This window comes from Mustela lutreola, chromosome 1 (assembly GCF_030435805.1).
Source record: "Mustela lutreola isolate mMusLut2 chromosome 1, mMusLut2.pri, whole genome shotgun sequence".
In the NCBI taxonomy this organism is placed as follows: Eukaryota; Metazoa; Chordata; class Mammalia; order Carnivora; family Mustelidae; genus Mustela; species Mustela lutreola.
This window is the reverse complement of record NC_081290.1, coordinates 219,739,333-219,765,464: the sequence shown is the minus strand read 5'-3', so window position 1 is coordinate 219,765,464 and position 26,132 is coordinate 219,739,333. Positions and strand designations below refer to the sequence as shown.

The following is a 26,132-nucleotide window of genomic DNA, read 5'->3' as shown; positions in this document are numbered from 1 at the left end:
TGCGGGGTAAAGACAGGGAACTGGTCGTTCTAGGCAATTTCTTTCCATACCTCATAAGGTTTTTGCCAGGACCTGGAGAAGTGATTATCGTAAAGCGCACTATAATTTCTAAAATGTTACACAAATGTGAGAAAAACGTACTGGCACCGAATTTAAAAAACAGCGGTGTGGATAGTCAATCCGGAAAGTCAAGCCCTCTTGACTTTCCTCACTTTCCTCCCGGAAGACAGCGCAGGGCAATATGGGACTTGTAGTCTTTTTCTGGTTCCGGCCTGACTTTCTCCCTTGGGTAGGGAGGCTGGTGTAAGCCCCGGAAGTACTCGCTACCTGAGAAGCGTGCTGGTTAAGAAGTAGAGTCAGAGGTCGTGGGGCCAGAAGGCGTTCCTGCCGCTGGCCTAGTCGCGATGTAGCGGAGGGGCAGGCGTCCTCCTGCATGTTCTGGAAGGTTCTTGTGCTCCACTAGGGCAGTAGTCCCAAGACTTGTAGTCGCCGGCTTCGGGTCCCTGGCGGCTGAGCGGAGTCGCCGCCATGTTTGGCTGCTTGGTGGCAGGGAGGCTGGTGAGGATGGGGCCGGGTGGTATCAGGAAGGGGGCAGGGCGCCCGGGGGCGAGGCGGGAAGGGGAAGGTGCTCGGGTCCAGGAGAGGTGGGGGAAACCCCCCTTTCGTGTACTTTCCAGCTAAATGTGAGAGTGGAGAGTGGGTGCTGGGGTGATGTCTTTCTCGGCTCTTTTCAGTCATTTGAATAGTAGCCACATGAACTACTTTTTATCGAGTGTGCATTATCTATATACGCAGGCGGTGCTCGTCTTTGGTCCATTTCTGATAGTTTGAGCCTTCTGGTAGCGCTTATTTAGCAACTCAAATTTAATCTTACTAGTGAGATGGTGATTCTTATTTTGTAGTTGAGGAACTTAAGCCTAATCGTCAGTTTAAATACTTGGCCTGAGCTAGCTCATGCAGTAACTTAAGAGGTAAACCTGGCATTTGAATCTCGTGTGTAACATACTGTTTCTAAGAGATTAAGGTGCTGGGGCAGTGTATACATTTGGGGTCCTTTTGGGAAGGACCCCAGTAAAAAATACGATTAAAGTAATCGGAAGTTGGCTGATAGAAATGCCTAAACTTCAATGTGAGTCATGGCCGAGATACCCCAGAAGGGTATGAGCTTTGAAAATCTTTGTTGGTCAGAAGAGATAATAATCAGCCTTGCCAGATTATTAGAGTTAAATGGGATCAGCACCTGCAATTGTTTAGAGGATTGATTTAGAGGATGAATCTTGCTTGCCTCCGTAGAAACCACCCAGAAATCCCTTTTAGACTTCACTCCTTTCGCCCAGAGTTCTTTTTTTTTTTCTTTTTGCTCCCTGCTTTGTTAAATTTTGCAGCCCATTTGTTGAATTAAATTTTTTATCAACTTCTGGTAATGTATTCTGTACACAGTTCTGAGAAACCACAAAGATAAATTGGAGACTACTAGCCTCAGATTCTATTTGTTTCTTGAATGACTGGGAGGCCGGCCACCTTGGTGATGGTGGTAATTGGTAATTGATAATATTGGTGAGATAACTTTGGGTTGCTCCTGCTGTTGGCAGGGAAAATGAAAAGAAGAGCCGGGGATAAGTGTGGTACTCAAATGAGTGAATGTCATCAATGAATGACTTTTAAAATTTGTGTGTGTGTTTTATTTTACTTTACATATTTATTTTTAAGTAATCTCTGTGCCCAACTTGGGGATTGAGCTCATGACCAGGACATCAGGGGCACACATGTGCCCCTGTGTGCGTTTTTTTGTTTGTTTGTTTGTTTTTAAAGATTTTTTTTTTATTTATTACAGACAGAGATCATAAGTAGGCAGAGAGGCAGGCAGAGAGAGAGGGAGAAACAGGCTCCCTGCTGAGCAGAGAGCCTGATGTGGGGGCTCGATCTCAGGACCCTGAGATCATGACCTAACTGAAGGCAGAGGCTTTAGCCCACTGAGCCACCCAGGCGCCCCCGTGTGTGCGTTTTTTAAAGAAAAGGCCACATGGATTCATTCCATGTGTCCCATGTTGTTAACTAATTTGGAAGAAAATTTAATTACAGCATATACCTTTGGCTACTTACCTAACACCTAACCTCTGTGATAGCTATCCAGTAGAGGTTCTTTAAAGATAAGACTTTTAGGAGATGTCTGGACTCTGTTAAACAGAGAACATGTTCAAAATGAAGGGCAGATAGACCTGGAGATATCCAAAACTTAACTTCCTTATTCTCTAACTAGAAAAGTCCAGTCATCTAATGTTATGAGTTTAATTCCTCAGTTAAATTCCTTGAAAATTTTTTCTTAAATAAAAGAGTTATCTTTTTCCCTAAGGTTAAGTACTAGTGTGTCATAGTACAGATTTATAGAATGTCTGGTGCTTGGTAGACTTGACATTTAACTGATACTTATTTTGCCTAATCGTTATTTCGTGGCTTGTAAATACCACCATTTTATATGTTTTTTAGGATTATGTGCATGCCCAAAGCTGGCGAAACTGAATTTAATACTAATATACGCAGTTTGGTTTTACATTTATGTTTTTCTTTTGTTTTATTCTCTGTTTAAAGGGACAGTTTTTTTTTTTAAGATTTTATTTATTTGTTTGACAGATCACAAGTAGGCAGAGACACAGGCAGAGAGAGAGAAAGGAGAAAGTAGGCTCCCTGCAAAGCAGAGAGCCCGATATGGCTGGATCCCAGGACCCTGGGGTCATGATCTGAGCCAAAGGTGGAGGATTTAACCCACTGAGCCACCCAGGCGCCCCATAAAGTGGACAGTTTTTAATGAGGTTGGAAAACTTCAGAAGAGAGAAGCAGAACTTGATTTTAAGAGAAGAACTTGATTTTAAGAACATTCATTTTTGGTCTCTTGGGAATAAATTAAGGACAATTCATATTTATTGATAATACATAGCAATAAATTCTTGAAGTTTCTTTGTAGTAGTAGCTAGGGTATTAAAAAAGTAAGCATTTTAGTAACGACAACAACAACTATTAGCGAAGGAAAAGAAACTGCATTCTAGGTAGTAAGATTTGACCATTTAGAGTCTTAAAATACTGGTAGTAATTCAGATTTGGTGTTTTGGTGAATGGATTGGCAATAGCAATTAAAAAGAAAACCAGAAAACTGTGTGATGTAAACTCTTGACAGCCTTTTGACCAGAGAGCCCTCAGAAGTAATACTTCATTTTTGCTAATGGATGTGATACAGCAATAATCAGTAATTTTCTGAAAGTGGAATAAAGAATTTTCTCTTTGGAAGTAGATTTCTCAAACTTCTCAAACTTCAAAATAAGAAAAGATCTTATTCTAGAAACTGACATTCAATTCTAGAACAGAAAATTAGATTATGAAATGAGTCAAGAGGAAACTTTCACAGGTTCTCACTTAGCACATTCAAAGTAGGATTTTTGCTTCTTATACATACAGTTGATTCTCGTTATTCGTAGTAGTTCAGTTCTGTGAAGTCAGTGTGAATACTCAGTTCCTCGTTAGTAAATACTGAATAATTGCTCTTAGGGGAAACACAGAGTTAGGTTTTTTTCAAGCCTCTGATGACAGTTTTTATTAGCCTGTGAGTACATAACTTTGTTTTCTGTATGTTTCTGTTTAAGTACATCTTATTTAATATGTTTTGTTGATTCATTAACATTGAACTTAACAGTAACACCATAACTCATTTCTGAATGAAACTTACATATTTTCTCAGTAAGGCACATAACTGTTTCAGACTTAGGACTACTAGCCAACATTTCACCTTGGCCATTTTAAACATCAGAATCACCAACAAAAAGCACAAAATACAACCGGACATGACACTAAATTGACTGCAGAAAAACACATTTGTTTACACTATGAGAGCTGAAATAAAGAAGGCACAGCTAACTTTTCTCCATCTCAGCTGGGAATGTGTACATTAGGCAACCTAAAATTTTTTGCTGCTCTGCGCATGAACATGCCCATGAATGACCACCGAAGTGCAATGAATATTGATTTTGTGCATATAAATAAATTTTAGTGAGTAGGCAGATTAATAAATAGGGAATCTGCAAATGAGGTGTTTTTTTTTTTTTTTTTTTTTAAGATTTTGTCCATCCATTTGACAGACAGAAATCACAAGTAGGCAGAGAGGCAGGCAGAGAGAAGGAAGCAGACTCCCCGCGGAGCAGAGAGCCCGTCGCGGGGCTGGATCCCAGGACCCTGGGATCATGACCCGAACCGAAGGCAGAGGCTTTAACACTCTGAGCCACCCAGGCGCCCCTGCAAATGAGGATTAAGTAATTCTTTCTGTATTGCTTACCCATTTTAATTTCCTGTACTTTGCATACTAGAGGATAAGGCTTTGGTGGTGTGGTATTTTGAACAACCTTTAATTTCTTTAATATGCTGAAGCCGTAGTGATTTACTTATGTAAGTAAATTCTTTTCAGGGCACTTCTGAAATAATTTAGTTCTGTTTTTTAAAGGTTACATTCATTAAATGATTATTTTAAGGCTGAATATATATACACATATATATGTATATATTTGGACTTTCTTTTTTAAATTTTAACACTGAAATATTGGAAATTCCATATAGACCATCAGATTAACCCAAAGTTATACTGGGTTTAATAATATGATTGACTTAATAACAGCTTACAGAAATACTATAAGGGTTGTAGAAATTCCTCAAACTATTAAACTAAGACACGTCTCTTATTTTCTAGGTGCAAACAGCTGCACAGCAAGTGGCAGAGGATAAATTTGTTTTTGACTTGCCTGATTATGAAAGTATCAACCACGTTGTGGTTTTTATGCTGGGAACAATCCCATTTCCTGAGGGAATGGGAGGATCTGTCTACTTTTCCTATCCTGATTCAAACGGAATGCCTGTATGGCAACTCCTAGGATTTGTCACAAATGGGAAACCAAGTGCCATCTTCAAAATTTCAGGTCTTAAATCTGGTAAGAAACAATATTAAAATGATTACATAATTTAGCTCTTTTCTTAATAGCGTACATAGGATGTAGCTCTTTTTTTTTTTTTAAACTTTCCATTGTTTTCCTGGTTTCTAAAGTGATACATTATTTTTAAAAAAGTTCAGATGGTAAACTGATATAAACTGATAAACTTGAAAAGTAATAAGCAAAAGACCTCCTTGGCTTCTCACATTTCCACCCTCTGTCCGTGGAAAGAGCCATTTACTTTAGGGATTTTGTATACTTTTGTAAAGGGATTTTATTATGTGTTTAACAAATAATAACAAGGAATCTTCTCAGAATTTGTAATATGCACATCTGTGTATTAGATAATCATATAAAGCAAATAGACTTGTATAGGAATTAAAATGAGAGTCTTTTTTTTTTTTTTTAAATGAAGATTTTTGAACAGATTTGATTACCCCTCCACTGTTTTTGAACTCTTAGATTTGATTATCCCTTTGCTGTTTTTCTCTTGGTTGTATTGACAGTGCAGGCCTCAGACCTATAGGGGCATAATCCTTGCTTTGATACTTTGAAGTATTTTGTGGAGAAATGTGAGACAAAACTAGATAGATGGCCATTTACTGCCATTGAATCTCTGGTTCCCTTGAAAATCTACATGAAAACAGACATGTATCTACTATGAGGATTTAAAGATAACGATTAAGTTCTCCCTGGAGATAACTGATATGCTGATAAAGGAAGATAGTTTTGTAGACCACTAATTGGAAGGGTGAAAGGTCAGTGGATGTTTGTACAAGATGCTGAGAGAGAATAGAAAGGGGAGCAACTAAAGTCGGTTGAAGTTTCCTGGAGGAGGTGATATTGGACCTCTTGGGAAGAGAAGTTAATTAGGCCCGTGAGAGGCCTATTGGGCATTCTTTTCTAGGTGGAGGTGATGTGTGTACAGTGAAAAGATTTTGAAAGCATGGCCTGCATAGGATGGTGTAAGGGTAGGTTAGGCAGCCATGGATCAGGAAAAGCTTTCTGTGCCATACCGACTCATTTGAATTTAAGTTAGTGATTTTTAATGTACTTATCTGGGTGATTTCACAGACTTATTAGATGGTATTTTAAAAAAATAAGTGTAACGTAATGTAAATACTCAAAAGTTTTCATGTCCTCTAAAGCCCATCCATGTATCCTTCCTCATAAAGAACTGCTCCTTTGGGTGTAGAGGAGCCAGTAAACAACAGTTTTGGGTAGTGGAGGTGATATGAACAAGTTTTGATTTTAGCCTGAGAGCTGTGTGAAGAATGAACTGGAGCAGTTGCGGCTGGATGATGGACTGTTAAGCATTGTTACGTTATGTAGTTGGAATTCTAGAAGAAGCAGCAGGAGAGAGCAGTATTTAAAGCTAAATTCTGTTTGGACTTGATGAGAAATACTAATCTCTAGATTTAAGAAGCAGGACAAATCCCTGTGGTCCTTATCAACATGGGATTCCATGAGGTAATTATCCCTAATCCCTCAGACAGTGTTTCTTTCTTTCTTTCTTTTTTTAAAGATTTGATTTATTCATTTGAGGGAGAGAAAATGAGGAAGAGAGAGCAGGCACAACTGGGGATAGAGCAGGAGGAGAGGGAGAAGATCCCCACTGAGCAGGGATCCTGACTCTGGGCTTCATCCTAGGACCCACATCATGACTTGAGCCAGATCATGACCTGATCGGAGGGCAGACAGCCAGCTGAGCCACCCGGGTGCCCCACAACAGTGATTCTTAAAGCATGATTATGTGACCACCAGAATTAGCATTAGCATCCCCTGGGAACTTGTTAGAAATGCAGATTCATGGCAAGATGCCAGACCTACTGGATCAGAAACTGTGGGTGGAGTCTAGTTCCCCAGGTGTTTTGCCTGCTCAAGTTTGAGAACCACTACCCTAGGGCATCCACTGCATGTAATGAATTAATGTCTCACACATTTAGTATGGAGTTGGTTTTTTTGTTTTTTGGTTTTTTTTTTTTAGATATTTATTTATTTATTTATTTATTTATTTATTTGAGAGAGATCACAAGCAGGCAGAGAGGCAGGCAGAGAGAGAGGAGGAAGCAGGCTCCCTGCTGAGCAGAGAGCCCGATGTGGGGCTCGATCCCAGGACTCCGAGTTCATGGCCTGAGCCGAAGGCAGCGGCTTAACCCGCTGAGCCACCCAGGCGCCCCTGGAGTTGGTTTTGAATAATCTTTGGGAGAATTAAGAAAATCAGATCATGTTTTCTCTTTTATGTGACTGTGCCTAAAAATAAAAAACTAAGCAGTCTGTAAGCAGAGGGAATGTAAATGGACAATTCAATATATTCTAGTGAAAATTCTGGGCATTTAATGTAAAGAGGGAGTAATAAAGGAGCCAGAGAGAAAGACAACTCAATTATAACTTGATGGCAGTTATACCATGAGGATGAATAGAGGTCAAAACCAATAGATGAATATCTTCAAGGAAAAATAAAAGGAGATGTAGAAATAAATATATTTTGCAGATGGAGATGGGAAGTTTACTGCTCATAGACCATTACTGAAAGAACTACTGAAGGTAGTTATACTTTGTAAAAGGAAATTGAACCCAGGATATAGAAGAGCATGCAAGATGCAAAGTTAAAGAATTGGTAAACATGGGACACCTAGGTGGCTCAGTTGATGAAGCGTCTGCCTTTGGCTCAGGTCATGATTTCAGGGTTCTGGGATTGAGCTCCTCATTGAGGGGAGCCTTCCTCTTCCTCTCCACCTTCTTGTGCTGTCTTTCTCTTAAAAAAAAGTCAACATGTATCCTAATCTGGCTACCTGCTTTATTAAAAAAAACAACAGGGGCGCCTGGGTGGCTCAGTTGGTTAGGCCGCTGCCTTCGGCTGGGGTCATGATCTCAGGGTCCTGGGATCGAGCCCCGCATCGGGCTCTCTGCTCAGCGGGGAGCCTGCTTCCTCCTCTCTCACTGCCTGCCTCTCTGCCTACTTGTGATCTCTGTCTGTCATATAAATAAATAAATCTTTAAAAAAAAAACAACAAATAAATGCACACAATAAATAACTTAAATGCATAAAAATGAAATATTGTACTAGAAAATAATGCATAATTCAGGAATGGTACTGCTCAGAGTTGAAGCTTTCTGAAGTCTTAGTATTTAGATAAAGAGAATAGTTATACTGATACTTTCAGGTAATCTTAAAAGTTTTAAGGAAGAGTTAAAAAAAAAGAAAGGAAAAGTAAAGTCATAGTATATAGGCATAGTATATTAAAAATAAAATAAAATGGTGAAACTAACTTCAACTATATCAGTTATCAGGAGAGATGTAAACAGAATACACTTGGCAGAGAAAACTCCAGGATAGGATTTCTTTAAAAGGGAGCAAATGAATAATTACATTGTTGCATATGAGTAAGGGTCTAAAACATTTTAACACAAGCAACCAAAAAGTAGCTGTTATAGGTATATTAGTTTTAAGAAAATTTAGACTAAGACAAAAACATTAACAGGGATTGAGAAATTCATTTAGATAATCCATTGGGAAAACAAGTATTTCTGGGAAAAGAGAAGTCATGAATTTGTGTGTATATATAACTTCAAACATATATTTAAAATTGACATTTAGAATGATAAATGCTATCAATATTTTATTTACCTCTTGATAATACACTTAAGTAAATATTAGTAAAATGCAATTTGGATAAAAGTTAACAAGTTTGAGCCAATGGGCATTTAGAGAACCTGCACCTAATTATTAGATCATACGCATTTTTAAAATTAAAAAATTTTTTTAAAATATTTTATTTATTTGACAGACAGAGATCACAAGTAGGCAGAGAGGCAGGCAGGCAGAGAGAGAGGAGGAAGCAGGCTCCCCGCTGAGCAGAGAGCCCGATGTGGCGCTTGATCCCAGGACCCTGGGACCATGACCTGAGCCGAAGGCAGAGGCTTTAACCCACTGAGCCACCCAGGCGCCCCGATCATACACATTTTTTAAACATTTGTTTTATTTTATTTTTTAAGATTTTTATTTATTTGACAGCGAGAGAGAGACAGCACACAAGCAGGGGAAGCAGCAGGCAGAGAAAGAAGCAAGGAACTGCTGAGCAGAAAACCTGATGTAGGAACTGATCCAGGACCCTGGGATCATGATCTGAGCTGAAGGCAGACGCTCAACCAACTGAGCCACCCTGGCGCCCTAGATCATGTACATTTTTTTTTTTTTAAGATTATTTATTTATTTATTTGACAGAGATCACAAGTAGGCAGAGAGGCAGGCAGAGAGAGAGGAGGGAAGCAGGCTCCCTGTTCAGCGGAGAGCCCGATGTGAGGCTCGATCCCAGGACCCGGAATCATGACCTGAGCCAAAGGCAGAGGTTTTACGCCACTGAGCCACACAGACGCCCCGATCATATACATTTTTAAGTACACAGAACATTTATGAAATTTTGACCACATACCAAGTCATGAAGCAAGTTGTAGTAAATGGCAAATAATCAGTATGCAGCCTATGGTGCTGTGTAATTAAAAGTCAAAAGATAAAACGTTATTCTGTGTAGGAATCCTCCCTTCATGATGTGTAGCTGTCAGGCCCAGATGGTTTAACAAAGTTTAGCTAAACTTCTATGAAACAAATTGTTCATATCTTATCTAAACTTACAGATAGTAGAAGACGGTTACCCAGATTATATTTCTTTTTTTTTTTTTTAAAGATTTTATTTATTTATTTGTCAGAGAGAGTGAGCGAGAGCGAGCATAGGCCGACAGAGTGGAAGGCAGAGTCAGAGGGAGAAGCAGGCTCCCTGCGGAGGGCAAGGAGCCCGATGTGGGACTCAATCCCAGGACGCTGGGATCATGACCTGAGCCGAAGGCAGCTGCTTAACCAACTGAGCCACCCAGGTGTCCCCCAGATTATATTTCTCAACTGATAGAATCTTCATATCAGAAAGGACAAGGACAATATAAGAGAAGAAAGTTGACCCATGCCAATTTTATTTATTTAGGATTTTTATATTGATGTACATAAAATAGTTACAAAGTAAATAGAACAGGGTATCTTATTTTTTATTAGTTTTCATTATACAAAATTCAAGTATATACAGAAGCAGGCCAAATGGAATATTGAACCGTTCTTTATTCATCACTCAAAATGACCAACTCATGGATAGTGCTATTTTTTAAAAAACATTTTATTTCTCTCCTTAATTTTATTTATTTATTTATTTTTATTTATTTATTTATTTTTTTAAGATTTTATTTATTTATTTGACAGAGAGAAATCACAAGTAGATGGAGAGGCAGGCAGAGAGAGAGAGGGAAGCAGGCTCCCTGCTGAGCAGAGAGCCTGATGGGGGGCTCCATCCCAGGACCCTGAGATCATGACCTGAGCCGAAGGCAGCGGCTTAACCCACTGAGCCACCCAGGTGCCCTATTTATTACTTTTTAAAAGATTTTCTTAGGGAGAGAGAGAGAGAAAGCACATTGGGGAGGGGCAGAGGGAGAGGAAGAAGCAGGGAGTCTGATGGGGAGGCTCCATCCCAGGACTCTGAGATTATGACCTGAGCCAAAGGCAGAGGTTTAATTGACTGAGCCGCCCAGGCACCCCTATTTATTTATTTTAGAGAGAGGGAGCATATGCACAAGCAGGGGAGGGGCAGAGAGAGAATCCCAAGAAACTTTGAGCTATTGTGGAGCTCAAGGCAGGGCTCACGACCCTGAGATTATGACCTCAGCTAAAGTGAAGAGTTGGACAGTTAACGGACTGAGCGACCCAGGCATGCCAGTTTTACTTCTTTTATATTCCTACTCACTTCTCCCATCTTGTATTATTTGGAAACAGATTCCAGAATCATAACATGTAATTCATAAATACCATAGTGTCTTTAAAAGACAAGGCCTTTTTAAAAATTTATTTATTTATTTATTTAACAGACCGAGATCACAAGTAGGCAGAGAGGCAGGCAGAGAGAGAGGAGGAAGCAGGCTCCCCTCTGAGCAGAGAGCCAGATGTGGGGCTCGATCCCAGGACCCAGAGATCATGACCTGAGCCGAAGGCAGAGGCTTTAACCCACTGAGCCACCCAGGCAACCCTTTCTGCTTTTTAAACATAACTGTAATGTTGTTATCACATCAAAAAGCAAACAATAATTCCTTAGTAGGGAATTGAATGTCTGATTAGTGTTCAGATTTCCAGTAACCTGAATTTTTTGTTTATATATTTTTAAAGTTGTAAGTACTTTCAGTCAGCCTTGCAACTGATTGATGTCTCAAGTTATCTTTCATAAAAATTAAAAGTATAGTGTATTCTCTGTTCTATTTCCAGTAAATTAGTTGGACTTTGAGATTTGGTCAGACTTCATTTGAGTTTATTTTGAAAAAAAAATTTTTTTGCTGAGATTATTATAGGTAATGGTATGTTCTTTGATCAGTAAATATATATATATGTCTCTTTTTGTGAAATTAGCAGCTATATATATACCATGCCTATATTTGTTAATTCAGTAGGGGTTTGGATGATCAAATTCTAATTGTTATTTCACTTATTAGCTATAAAGAGATTCTTGAATATACTATTGGTCACCCAGAGGTAGGATCATAGGAAAGGCATGATAATGCTTGATTGTTCATCTTCATATACCAAGGTTCAGAAAAGAGTTGATTTCCTAACATTTGCCTAAAGTAGTAAGTTCTTTTTAAAGGATTATAAAATCTTGGGAGATATGTCTGTATATATTTGTTTACATTTGATGTGTTCTAACTATTTGTATACCCTCAGAATCCACTGGACCTAATTAAAAATTTTTTTTAAAAGATTTTATTTATTGGGGCACCTGGGTGGCTCAGTGGATTAAAGCCTCTGACTTTGGCTCAGGTCATGATCCCAGGGTCCTGGGATCGAGCCCCATATCAGGCTCTCTGCTCAGTGGGGAGTCTGCTTCCTCCTCTCTCTCTACCTACTTGTGATCTCTGTCAAATAAATAAATAAAATCTTTAAAAAAAAAAAAAAGATTTTATTTATTTATTTGAGACAGAGAGAGGGAGAACACAGTAAGAATGAGAGGGAGAAGCAGACTCCCCACTAATCAGAGAGACCCACATGAGGCTCCATCCCAGAATCCTGGGATCAAGACTTGAGCTGAAGATAGACTCTTAACTGACTGAGCCAACCCAGTGCCCCTAAGATTTTTCTAAATTTATTTTTATTTATTTTTTAAAGAATTTATTTATTTAACAGACAGAGATCACAAGTAGGCAGAGAGGCAGGCAGGGAGAGAGAGGGGGAAGCAGGCTCCCTGCCAGCAGAGAGCCTGACACAGGGCTGGATCCCAGGACCCTGGGATCATGACCCGAGCCGAAGGCGGAGGCTCAACCCACTGAGCCACCCAGGCGCCCCTAAGAGTTTTTGTTTTTTATTAAAGATTTTATTTATTTTTATTTGACAGACAGAGATTACAAGTAGGCAGAGAGGCAGGCAGAGAGAGAGGGGAGGAAGCAGGCTCCCTGCTGAGCAAAGAGCCCAATGCGGGGCTCGATCCCAGGACCCTGGGATCATGACCTGAGCCGAAGGCAGAGGCTTTCACCCACTGAGCCACCCAGGTGCCCCCTTAAGAGTTTTTTTTAAGTAATCTCTACATCCAGTGTGGGGCTTAAACTTAGAATTCCAGCATCAAGTTGTATGCTGCACCTGCTGGGCTGCTCAGTGCCCCTAATATTAATTTTTCAATTTCTTCTTTAGGCAAATGCTGATACTTTGTAATTTTTATCCTTTCTTAAGAATTCTTCTAAAGAACAGAAAATTTACTTTTTATTAACAGTTTTAATAATTTATTGAGATACAATTAACATACAATAAATTGCACATATTTAAAAGGTGCAGTTTGATGAATTATATATATGTATACCCACCTGTGAAACTCCATACTGAAGATAATGAACTTATCACCCCTTAAGTTTCCTAGAGTTCCGTTGTAATCCTACCCTAGGCAACTACTGATCCAGTTTGTTTCACTAAAAAATAGTTTGTGTTTCTGGAGTTTTATATAAATGAAAACATACAGTGTGATTTTTTGCCTAGCTTCTTTCATTCAGCTGAGTTATTATTTTTAGAATCATCATGTTCAGTAGGGCCTGTCTCATAGAATCATCATGTAGTACTTATCAGTAGTTCATTCCTTTTTATTTCTGGGTAGAATTCCATTGTATGAACGTACCACTGTTTGTTCATCCATTTACCTATTGATGGATATTTGGATTGTGTAGGGGTTTTTATTCATAAAAATAAAACTGATGTGTAAACATTTCTTTTTTTTTTTTAAAGATTTTATTTATTTATTTGACATAGAGAGCGAGATCAAGTAGGCAGAGGCAGGCAGAGAGAGAGGGGGAAGCAGGCTCCCTGCCAAGCAGAGAGCCCGATGTGGGGCTCGATCCAAGGACCCTGAGATCATGACCTGAGCTGAAGGCAGAGGCTTTAGCCCACTGAGCCACCCAGGCGCCCCGTGTGTAAACATTCCTATGCAAGTCTTAGTGTGGACACATCCCCCCTCCTCTCTTGGGTAGGTGTGGAATAGCTGGATCTTATGGTACTTGTATGTTGAACTTTTTTTTAAAAATGACAAACTTATATTTGTCAGTCTTATTTTCCAGTATGGATGTTCCAATTTACATTCAACCAGCTGTGTTAGAAAGTTCTAGTTTCTCCACATCCTTGCTAATGCTTAGTTTGGTCAGTTTTATGCATTCTAATAGGTGTGTAGAGGTATACACTGTGTTTTAAATTTGCATTTCCCGGGGCGCCTGGGTGGCTCAGTGGGTTAAGCCGCTGCCTTCGGCTCCGGTCATGATCTCGGGGTCCTGGGATCGAGTCCCGCATCGGGCTCTGTGCTCAGCAGGGAGCCTGCTTCCCTCTCTCTCTCTCTCTCTCTCTCTCTGCCTGCCTTTCCATCTACTTGTGATCTCTCTCTGTCAAATAAATAAAATCTTTAAAAAAAAATTTGCATTTCCCTAGTGACTAAGGATGTTGAGCATTTTTTTCATTTGGTTATTTGCATATCTGTATGTTCCTTATTGAAATGTCTGTTTTAAGTCTTTTGTCTTTTTTTTTTTTTTTTTTTTTTTTACTGGGTTGTTTCATTATTGAATTGTGAGAGTTCTGTATTTATTCTTGATACAAGTTCTTTATCAGATATGTTATTTGGAAATGTTTTTTCCCAGTCTTTGACTAGTATTTTCTCTAACAGTATCTTTGATAGAGCGGAAGTTTTTTAATTTTGATAAAGTCGACAGTTTTTCAATTTATTCTTTTATGGATTATGCTTTTGGTACTAAGCCTAAGAAATCTTTGCCTAATCCAAGGTCAGCAAGGTTTTCTTTTCCTTTTTATTTTATTTTATTTTTTTTTTCAAGACTTTATTTATTTATTTGTAAGAGAGAGAGAGAGAGTGAGAGCAAGCACAGGCAGACAGAGTGGAAGGCAGAGTCAGAGGGAGAAGCAGGCTCCCTGCGGAGCAAGGAGCCCGATGTGGGACTCGATCCCAGGACGCTGGGATCATGACCTGAGCCGAAGGCAGCTGCTTAACCAACTGAGCCACCCAGGCGTCCCTCTTTTCCTTTTTAGTGTCAGATTTTATGCTTCTATCTGGGATCCAGTTTGAATTAATTTTGTATTTAGTGCAAGGTTCAGATTGGAGTTTAGTTTTTTGTTTTCAAATGGATAGCCAGCTGTTCTAAAACCATTTGTTGAAAAGACAAAGTAATGGCATATTTTTCTGCATCTATTATCAAGCATGGTCACTTTGGTATTCATTTGGGGGCTCCCAAAGTACTCCATTTTAAAATATAAACAGATATAAATGAATATTTATATATTGATTAAAAAAGATGGAAATAGATCCTATTTTTTTTTTAAAAACAATAAATTACTAGTTTGAAGACATGCTAGAAGATAAAATGGGTGCTGGTAAATATTTAGCAATATAGGAAGAGGAGCAGCTAATTGAGGGGGAGGGAGGTGATATTTTTGGTTTGGATTTGAGGAGCCTCTGGGCATGATAGCAGTGCCTCAAATACAAAGTGGTAGGTTTTGTTTGTATAGCAATAGGCTAGTAGCCAGCTAACTGTTAACTGTTTGCATAGCTGTAGAGTGCAGGTTTATTTTGTACGCAGACTCTTAGGCGTTGATTAAGGTAAATTTTAGCCACCAGCCAGTAGACCAGGACACATTGCTTATTTTGGGGACATACCAATTATCTTACCAATTTAATGCCCACATTTTTCTCTCTTCTCTTTGCCCCAATTTTGCCAACATACTGTGTTTTTTTTTTTTTTTTTCATTTGTGACCGTCACTATATTCCTTGCAGGACATGGTTTTGGGAATAGTGAAGAGTGATTTCTTCTATCCTTTTCACATTGCCTTTGGCTTTCTTTTCCCTTTTATCTTGTGATATCCAGTGGGTTGGAGCTTGGGATGAGATTGGCATTTGGGGTCATAAGAACCCAGATATTTCCTTAATGTGTTATTTCATTGAATTTGGAGGATATTAAGCTGTCCAAAAATGGGTTAATCCAATTGCTGCAACTGGAACAATAATAACTCAATGAGATGTGTTTTCTGTTGGGTAGAGTTAGGTAAAATAGTCTAAAACTCAATCCCAGAGTAATACCTGATTCAGTACAAGAAAATGGATATATTTCCATTATGATAATAAGATTAGTTCTGTATTCTCCAGCCTTTTTAAAAATAAATGATTTGTTATCATTTCCATTATAACATGACTATTTTATCCATTAAAACATTTTCAAGGCAGTATTTATGATGGGTAAAGCACAATGTTTTATTAAAGAAAAATAAAGCAGCTTAAAATGTTTAGAGACTTAGTACATACAGCATTAAGCAAATGATAAAATGTTAAATGTTCTGGTTGTTTTTTTAGTACTAAGTTTGGAAAAGCACTTTTTGGATGTCTGAAGTATCAGAATTCTTATTTCTTTAATTACTATTCTTTTAAATTAGCATATAATGTATTATTTGATTCACGGGTACAGTCTGTGATTCATCAGTCTTACAAAATACCCAGCGCTCATCACTACGCATACCCGCCAATGTCTATCACCCAGCTACCCCATCCCTCTCACCCCCTCCACTCCAGCAACCCTCAGTTTGTTTCCTGAGATTATTAAGAGTCTCATATGGTTTGTCTCCTTCTCTGGTTTTGTCTTGTTTGATTTTTTCCTCTCTTCCCTTATGACCCTCTGCCTTGTTTCTTAAATTCCACATATCAGTGAGATCATATGATAATTGTCTTTCTCTGATTGACTTATTTCACTTAGTGTAATACCTCTCGTTCCATCCACGTTGTTGCAGATGGCAAGATTTCATTTTTTGATGGCTGCATTATATTCCATTTTGGATGTATATATGTGTACACACACACACACACACACACCCCACCCACCCACCCACCCACTCACCCACCCACCTCTTTTTTATCCATTTATCTGTTGATGGACATCCGATGGACATCTGGGCTCTTTTCATATTTTGAAAAGCCATGAATTCTGTGTGCTGTAATCGTCTAGTGCTGGAGTTTTGCAGTTCTCATTGATCGGTATTTGATCTTGGCTGGATGTTCTTGCTCATCTTCTCGGGGAGGGGCATGTTGGGTTGATTCTCAAATGTCTTTGCTCCTGGTGAAATTGCACTGCCCTTGCCAGGGGTCAGGCTAAGTAATCTGCTCGGGTTTGCTCTATGTTCCTTTTGTTCCCTGAAGGCTTTCCTGAGCAGATTTAGAGGATGAGAATGAAATTGGTGGCCTCCCAGTCTCTGGCCCGGAGCTAATAGCTTGGGGTCCCACTCTGCAGTGTGCCCTCACAGGAAAGCAGTCAATCACTCTGGTCTCTGTGGTCTCCGCCCACACTCTGTGCTCACCCAGCCTGTGACTGAGTGTTTCTCTCAGACCCAGGACCCAGTTTGGAGTCTCTAAACCCAGCAGATTCTTGTGTGTACCCACTCTATTCCTCCTGGGAGAAGAAGGGGAGTCTTTGCGGTTTTGCTGCTTGCTGGGTCCCTGCTCGAAGAGCAGTGGTCGGACTGCTGCGGGTCACAGTTTTTGGCAATCCCGTGCTGAGAGCCCACTCCTCAGCTCACTCTTCACAGCCAGCTTCCCTGCTCTGATGCCTGGGAGTTCTGTGGCACTCAGGGACTCCCAGTCTTCCTATGACCCTGAGTGTTCTGAGACCACGGTGTCCCAGCGAAGGTTCTTCCCCCCCAGCTTCGCAGTCTGTCTTCCTGTATATTGCCTTGGATTCACTTCTCTGTACTTCCTACCTTGTGGAAGGTGGTTGCTTTTCTGTTCATAGAGTTGCAGCTATTCTTTTCTTCAGTCTCTGTTTGAGTTCGCAGGTGTTAAGAATGGTTTGATAAGCTGTCTAGCTGAATTCCTGGGACCAGATAAAATCAAGGTCTCCCACTCGTTTGCCATCTTGGACTCTTGTCAATCCTAAAGTATTAGAATTCTTACTTTATGTATATAAATGTTAATATTAGAGAATAGTGTAATATTAAAGTATAAGAATAGGTTGACTTTTAATGGGTGTATATTTTTGAACCTTTGAGATGCCCTTTCAAGCCTAAGGATGTAAGTTTCACTATGTTGGGCAAACCTAGCTAAGGAGCACTTGAGGGTGGGAGAGTGACTTGTTTTTTTTTTTTAAGATTTTATTTATTTATTTGACGGAGAGAGATCACAAGCAGGCATAGAGGCAGGCAGAGAGAGAGGGAGAAGCAGAGCAGAGAGCCCGATACGGGGCTCGATCCCAGGACCCCGAGATCATGACCCGAGCCGAAGGCAGAGGCTTAACCTACTGAGCCACCCAGGTGCCCCGGGAGAGCGACTTGTTGAAGCAACTCTGCGCAGTTGTGATTGAACTGAGAAGAAGTAGAATTGTATGGAAGCAAGGAGGGTAGAAAATTAGTTCAAGTGAAACAGATTTCATTTTAAGAACTTCTGGCAGTGTTTTAGCAGTTCTCTGCTAGATGACGAAAGATTACTTTCAAAGAACAGTTTTGGTTGGGGAAGATTAAGAGAGCTCTTTTGGGAGAATCGTGGTTGATAGGGAGTCTTGAAGCCAGTTACTGAGAGTTTTATTTTGATTGAGAGAAGATTCTTTGTGACTTTTGGAACCTGAAAGGAGTTAGTTATATGGTGAATACATTTTTTTTTTTTTAAGATTTTATTTATTTATTTGACAGAGATCACAAGCAGGCAGAGAGAGAGAGAAGGAAGCAGGCTCCCTGCTGAGCAGAGAGCCCGATGCGGGGCTTGATCCCAGGACCCTGCGATCATGACCTGAGCCAAAGGCAGCGGCTTAACCCACTGAGCCACCCAGGCGCCCCTGGTGAATACATTTTTAAGCTGATGCTGGAACAATCTGGGGATGATGGTTAACAATTAGGATAGGACTAAACTTGAAAATAAAGGGTTTGGTATTAAGAAACAAAAAGATTCTTCCTTTTCTTTCTTCCTCCCTTCATTCCTACAGAAATCCTGAAAAAAAAAAAAACCAGAGGCTTAGGAGATAAAAGTTGGTAGTTGAAGAATTGGAGAATTTAAGAAGTTTATTTAAATGAGTCTATTGAAATTTTGTCTTCAGGTCCTATCCTTGGTCTTCATAACATGGAAGAGATATTTAACCAAACAATTAGTAAAAATTATGAAATACTGGGAGTTCTTCTCTTTAGTAAGAAGCATATGTCAATTCAAATTAACACAAAGGAATATTAACAAAATTAAAACTTATTTTATGGAACTTATATTAAAAGTGGGTAGCTATAGATACTAAAGGTCTTTTGCTATACCATGATTTTTTTTTTTTTTTTAAAGATTTTATTTATTTGGGGACACCTGGGTGGCTCAGTTGGTTAAGCAGCTGCCTTCGGCTCAGGTCATGATCCCAGCGTCCTGGGATCGAGTCCCACGTCGGGCTCCTTGCTCAGCGGGGAGCCTGCTTCTCCCTCTGCCTCTGCCTGCCATTCTGTCCACCTGTGCTTGCTCTCTCCCCTTCTCTCTCTCTGATAAATAAATAAAATCTTTAAAAAAAAAATTTAAAAAAAAAAAAAGATTTTATTTATTTGACAGATGACAAACAGACAGAGGCCGGGGGTGGGGGGCAGGAGAAGCAGCCTCCCCACTGAGCAGGGAGCCCAGTGCAGGGCTCAATCTCAGGACCCTGGGATCATAGACCTGAGCTGAAGGCAGAGGCTTAACCCACTGAGCCACCCAGGCACCCCTATACCATGATTTTTTTTCCCTATTTCCGTATATTGCTTTGCGGGTTCAATGAACTATTGGTTATATATGTGCAATATAAACTTAAAAGCATTTCCTAGTGTTATTTTTTTCTATTATTGTTCCTCTTTGGCACCTCCTTCCATCTCTTTAATCATGATCATGCCCCCCATCCCACCAGCAACACTGACTGAATAAAATATTTCAGACTGTGAACAGAAGTTCCCTGGTGAACAGAAACCAAACACTGTAAATCAAACCAAAGCGTAACATCAAATGAAGTAGTGTTCTAACTAATCTAGACTGTATACTCATCTTAGGGGTTGAATCAATCTTTGCCCCTTTCCCCTTCAAACTCTATATATGTCTAGGCCTAAGATAGCTGCTGCTTCTTTTGTTTTGCATTTCACACTGTGGCTCTCAATTCCTTTTTCAGGGACTGTCTTACATTATTTTTTTTCTTTTTATTGAATACTGTACTAGTTTTAGGTGTACAACTTAGTGATTTGACAATTCTACACACTACTCAGTACTCTTCATAAGTGCAGTCACCATACAATGTTACTACAACATTACTGACTATATTCCCTGTGCTGTACTTTTTATCTAGAAGCTTCTTATGGAAGCAACCCAAGTGTCCATCAATAGATAAAGATGTGTGTGTGTACACACACACAATGGAGTAATGCTCAGCTATTAAAAAAAAAAAAAAGGTCTTGCCATTTGCGACAACATGGATGAACCTAAAAGTGTATTTTGCTAAGTGAAATAAGATTGAGAAAGACAAATACAATATGATTTCACTAGTGTGGAATCTTAAAGCACACAACTGAGCAAACAAAATGGTTTCTTAGATATAGAGAACAACTGGAGGTTACCAGAGAGGAGGTGGGTGGAGTGATGCAAAATGGGTAAAAGGGATTAAGAGATACATACTTCCAGTTATAAATTAGGTAGGTCATAGAGATGAAAAGTACAGGCTAGGGACTATATTGTCAATAATTCTATACCATAATTTTCAGCTTGTCTCTTTACATTGTAAAAGCTTGGGAAATCAACCGGCAGTTATTTTAGGCATTTCTATTAAATGAATTACAGAAAAGTACCTGCTTATGTAGTTTAGACCTTGTTGTTTATCCCATTCTCAACTAATTACTGAAAATTGACTTCACTCTTAGCCGAGTGTCAAAGTCAATGATGATTGTGTGTGTGCGCGTGCGTGTGCATCTGTAAATATTACAGTCACTCCAAGATAGTATTCAAAGGGAACAGATTAGTAAACTGAGATAATTTTAAAATGGCTTTGTGGAAGGTTAGTCTGCAGTATGTATTTGAAGTATGAATAGATTTGGATGGGCTGGCAGTGGGAGGATGAGACTTGCATTTGAAAATGATCAGAGTCATAAAGGTAATGTGTATTGTGTCTCTAAATGGCAGTGAGGAGGCAGATTTTTAAGGGCAGTGTGATAAGCTCCTATTTGAGAGCTATGAGGGGTAAGGTTTTAAAAGTTAAATGGAGCTGTTCTGTGGTGGTTAAAATTTTTTCCTGGTAGGCAAGTGTTTGAGCAAGAGAGTGATACTATTTAAAATGATGTTTTAGGAAAATTATTGTCCAGAGTGGCTTGGAGAATCTGTTAAGATTAGAGCCGGAGAATCCAGTTAGGAAGATTTTATAATGATTGAAGGATAAAGGAAAGGGTAACATACTGAATACTGAATATCTGCTTGTGCAGTGCATTGTACTAGGCTTTGATGGGTTTAAATAGCTGATACACATGAAAACCCAGAAGAAGGTGTTATTAGTGTCTTTTTTTTTTTTTTTAAAGATTTTATTTATTTTATTTGACAGAGAGAGAGATCACAAGTAGGCAGAGAGGCAGGCAGAGACAGAGGGGGAAGCAGGCTCCCTGCTGAGCAGAGGGCCCGATGCGATGCGGGGCTCGATCCCAGGACACTGAGATCATGACCTGAGCCGAAGGCAGGGGCTTTAATCCACTAAGCCACCCAGGCGCCCCTAGTGTCGGGTATTTAAGAGGCTGGATTTCGGAGAAGTTAAAGTATTTTGCTCAGAGAAGAGAGTCTGTTAACTTTTATGTGTTATGTGTAGATCAGCTTCTTTGAAACAGTTGAGTGTTGCATGGCAATACCATTGTTTGTTTAATTCTCAGTTGATGGAAATATGGGTTGTTTCCTTTGTTTTAAATTGTTTTACTACCATTGCTACAATATATATTCTTACACATATCTTTTGTACATATTTTCTAGCACTGTATTTCTGTAGAAGAAACTCCCTAGAAGTGGAACTGAATTCCTGGATTAGAATGGCCTTTAAAACAAATGGGATAGGAGGCCTGGAGAAAGGGAACTGAATGTGGATAATGGATCATAATTTTCATGGCAGTTTTTAGAAAGTCATAATAAAGGTACAGTGTACTTGGTACTACATAAAAAAACTAAGGGAACATATCCTGGCCAAGTATAGTAACAGAGTAAGCCGTGGGGTATTAGAATGGAAGGCCCTAAAAATAATTTAATCTGGGGTGTCTAGGTGGCTTAATCAGTAAGCATCTGACTCTTGATCTCAGTTTAGGTCTTAATCTCGGGGTTGTGAATTCAAGCTCCTCATTGGGCTCCACACTGGGCATGGAGCCTGCTTAAAAAAAAAAATTAATCTACTTACTTTTGCTGTTGAAAATTTTGAGATTTAGAAATTACATAATGTTTCGGGCGCCTGGGTGGCTCAGTGGGTTAAGCCACTACCTTCAGCTCAGGTCATGATCTCAGGGTCCTGGGGTCGAGTCCCACATCAGGCTCTCTGCTCAGCAGGGGGCCTGCTTCCCTTCCTCTCTCTCTGCCTGCCTCTCTGCCTGCTTGTGATCTCTCCCTGTCAAATAAATAAATAAAATCTTTAAAAAAAAAAAAAAAAAAAAAAAAAAAGAAATTACATAATGTTTCTAAAACAGAGGAGGAATTAGGATCTAGATACTCAGGTTTTTAGTTCACTATTCTAAGCAAAATTAAGTCCTTTCTTTTCCCAAAGTAAATTTAAGGAGAAAAATACATTCAAATTTCCGTTGTCTTACGTGTATATAGTTCATATGCCTGTAACTACTCATTTGTGCCATTTTTATTTAATGTTATTTCATAATGGGTTTTGAAATTTTGATGAAGAATTTTCCTTCCTTTTTTTTTTTTTTTTTTAAAGATTTTATTTATTTGACAGACAGAGATCACAAGTAGGCAGAGAGGCAGGCAGAGAGAGAGAGAGAGGAGGAAGCAGGCTCCCTGCTGAGCAGAGAGCCCAATGTGGGGCTTGATCCCAGGACCCTTAGATCATAACCTTAGCTGAAGGCAGAGGCTTTAACCCACTGAGCCACCCAGGCGCCCCTTAGTTTTTCCTTCTTTTCCATTCTTTTTTCCCTACTAACCAAGTAAAGTGAGAAACAGACATATTCTGATCTTCAGATGAGCTGGACTGGTAACAAGATGAAATTTTTATGTTTCTTTAAAGGGATAAGGGGACATGAGTTAAAAGGCTCTCAGAAACACTGATGTAGAGGATATGGTTTTTTTGTTTTGTTTTGTTTTAAGTGATAGTATAGTAATATATTTTGTTGATAAGTTATGGTTTGATTATTTATTATTACTTTTTCCTTGTTGGACATTTTGGCTTTTTTTTTTTTTTTCTTTTTTAAAGATTTTATTTATTTATTGGCCAGAGAGAGAGAGGGAGAGAGCGCGCGAGCACAGGCAGGCCAAGTGGCGGCAGAGGCAGAGGGAGAAGCAGGCTACCTGCTGAGCTTAGCTCGATGTGGGACTCAATCCCAGGATGCTGGGATCTGGACCTGAGCCGAAGGCACCTGCTCAACCAACTGAGCCACCCAGGCGTCCCGGCTTTTTTTTTTTCATAAGCCTCTGAACATCCTGTAAATTTTCAGTTGTTTTATTGCTAGTATATGGAAGTACAGCTGACTTTTTTAAAAGACTTTATTTATTTTATTTTATTTTATTTTTTTAAATTAGATTTTTTTTTTAAGATTTTATTTATTTATTTGACAGAGAGAGAGAGATCACAAGTAGGCAGAGAGGCAGGCAGAGAGCGAGGGGGAAGCAGGCTCTCTGCCCAGCAGAGAGCCAGATGTGGGGCTCGATTCCAGGACTCTGAGATCATGACCTGAGCTGAAGGCAGAGGTTTAACCCACTGAGCCACCCAGGCGCCCCTAAAAGACTTTATTGTTTGGAGCAGTTCTAGGTTTACAACAAAATTGAGAGGAAGGTACATCGATTTCCCATATACCCCTGTCCCCACACAGATGTAGTCTACCCCATTTCAACATCATTCACCAGAATATATATATTTTTTTCTTTCAAAAACCAAGGATGAACTTACACAGACAAATCATAATCATCATAATCACTTAAGGTCCAGTTTACCTTAGGGTTCATTAGGGTGTATTACCTTAGTGTTGTACATTCTTTGGATTTGGATAAATGTTTAATGACCTGTATCTATAGTTATACTTTCATACATTTCACTGCCTTGAAAATCTGCTTATTCTTCTCTGCCATCTTACACTCCCCCTAACCCCCAATCTTGGGAAGCCACTGAATTTTTATTATGTCTCTGATTTTGCCTTTTCCTCAATGTCATGTAGTTGGCATCAGTACAGTATATAGCCTTTTCAGATTGGCTTCTTTCACTTAATAGCTCATTTCTTTGTAGTACTGAACGATACTCCATGGTCTGGATGTACCACAGTTTATTCATTTATCTACTGAGGGACATCTTGGTGCTTTCAATTTTCGTCAGTTATGAATAAAGCTGCTTTAAACATCCATGTGTAGGTTTTTATCTCATTGAAGTTTCCATCTCTTTTCATGAATACCAAAGAACATGATTGCTGGATCTTATGGTAAGAGTGTGTTTAGTTTTGTAAGAGACTGCTAAACTCTCTTCCAAAGTGGCTTTATGTGTTTACATTCCCACCAACAAGGAATGAGTTTCTGTTGCTCCTCATACTCAACAGCATTTCACGTTGTCACACAACTGATTTTTTTTTTTTTTTAAGATTTTATTTATTTATTTGACAGAGAGAAATCACAAGTAGTCGGAGAGGCAGGCAGAGAGAGAGAGAGAGAGAGGGAAGCAGGCTCCCTGCTGAGCAGAGAGCCCGATGCGGGACTCAATCCCAGGACCCTGAGATCACGACTTGAGCCGAAGGCAGCGGTTTAACCCACTGAGCCACCCAGGTGCCCACACAACTGATTTTTGTACATTGACTTTGTATCCTGAAAGGGGAAGGAAAGGGTAACATTATTCTAGTGCTGCCCAGGATTTTCTGTATAGATGATACCTTTGAAAAAGAGTTTTTATTTCTTTCCTTCCAATTTTGACACCTTTTATTTCTTTTTATTGCCTTGCTGCATTGCCCAGGCCTTTGCATACCATGTGAAATACAGGCAGTAAAGAGTGCAGCGAGACAAGAGAAAGAAATAAAAGGTAAAACAGTTGTTCTCTCTTCTGTTTTATGAGTGTTTAAGATTGGTGAATTGGCTCTTATAAATATAAAATACCCTTTATCTTTAGTAATGCTACTCTCTTGAAGTCTATTTTGTCTAAAATTTATATAACTTTTCTGGCTTTCTCATGGTTAGTGTTCACATGCTTTATTTTTTTCTACATTGTTTACTTTTTGACATACATCTGTGTGGCCCTTGTAAAGAGTATATAGTTAGATGCTGTTTTTTGAAAACCTGGGTGATTCAGTCATTAAGCATCTGTCTTCGGGTCAGGTCATGATCCCAGGGCCATGGGATTGAGCCCTGCATAGGGCTCCCTGCTCTACAAAGAGCCTGCTTCTCCCTCTCCCACTCCTCCTGCTTGTATTCCCCCTCTCTTGCTGTTTCTGTCAAATAATAATAAATAAAATCTTTTAAAAAATGAGATGCTTAGTCTATTAATATTTAATGTTATAGATACACTAGGTTTAAATTTTTACCTTGCTCTTTGGAGTTTTTAGATTGGATATAGCCTTTTCAGATTGGCTTCTGAATCTGGAGTTTTTTTGGCCCTTTTTTTTAAAGATTTTTTTTTAATTATTTATCTGACAGAGATCACAAGTAGGCAGAGAGGCAAGCAGAGAGAGAGGAGGAAGCAGGCTCCCTGCAGAGCAGAGAGCCCGATGTGGGGCTTGATCCCAGGACCCTGGGTTCATGACCCGAGCCAAGGCAGAGGCTTTAATCCGCTGAGCCACCCAGGCACCCCCCCCCCCTTTTTTTTTTTAAGATTTTATTTACTTGGGCAGAGATTGCGGGGAAGGAAGGGGCAGAGGGAGAGAATATCCAAGAAGACTCCTGCTGAGCTGGGCTCGATCCCTCAACCCATGAGATCAGGACCTGAGCCCAAGTCAGATGCTTAAATGAGTGAGCCACTCAGGTGCCCCTTGGTGGTTTATTTTGAATTAAAGATATTTATCTCCCATTTTTATCATCTTCATACCACAATTCAACATTGCAACTTTTTTTTTTTTTTTTAAGATAGATTTATTTATTTGTCAGAGAGAGAAAACAGGAACAGGGTGGAGTGGCAGGCAGAGGGAGAAGCAGGCTCCCTCTGAGCAGGGAGCCTGATGTGGAATTCAGTCCCAGGACCCCGGGATCAGGACCTGAGCCGAATGCAGGTGCTTAACCAACTGAGCCACCCAGGCATCCCCAACATTGCATTGTGAGTCAGATCTGAATAATTGGAAACCCAAAGGTCTATTGTAAATAGTCTGTACATTTACCCCAGAATTCAGAATTTTCACATTTTTCAGAGTTGAATAGCAGAGGCAAATAGGATTATTTACTCACCTTTCTTGGACTTAATCTGGTTGAGAAAAGTATTTCATGATTAAGTCCAGG

The 26,132-nt window shown here is 39.5% G+C and overlaps 1 protein-coding gene across 6 annotated transcripts in view; it reads left to right on the top strand.

Moving 5' to 3' along the window:
- The first annotated feature begins 302 nt into the window (after positions 1 to 302).
- The window catches only part of HIKESHI (heat shock protein nuclear import factor hikeshi), a 43,959-nt gene continuing 18,129 nt past the window's right edge, over positions 303 to 26,132 (top strand). For 5 of the 6 annotated variants that reach the window (XM_059187207.1, XM_059187224.1, XM_059187234.1 and 2 more), the window contains exons 1-2: positions 303 to 558; positions 4,730 to 4,967. In XM_059187207.1, coding sequence (XP_059043190.1) covers positions 529 to 558; positions 4,730 to 4,967 — 268 coding nt within the window. In that variant the 5' untranslated portion in view covers positions 303 to 528. Of the gene's footprint in view, positions 559 to 4,105; positions 4,299 to 4,729; positions 4,968 to 26,132 lie in introns of all 6 variants that reach the window. The other variant, XM_059187253.1, reaches the window with a different exon arrangement.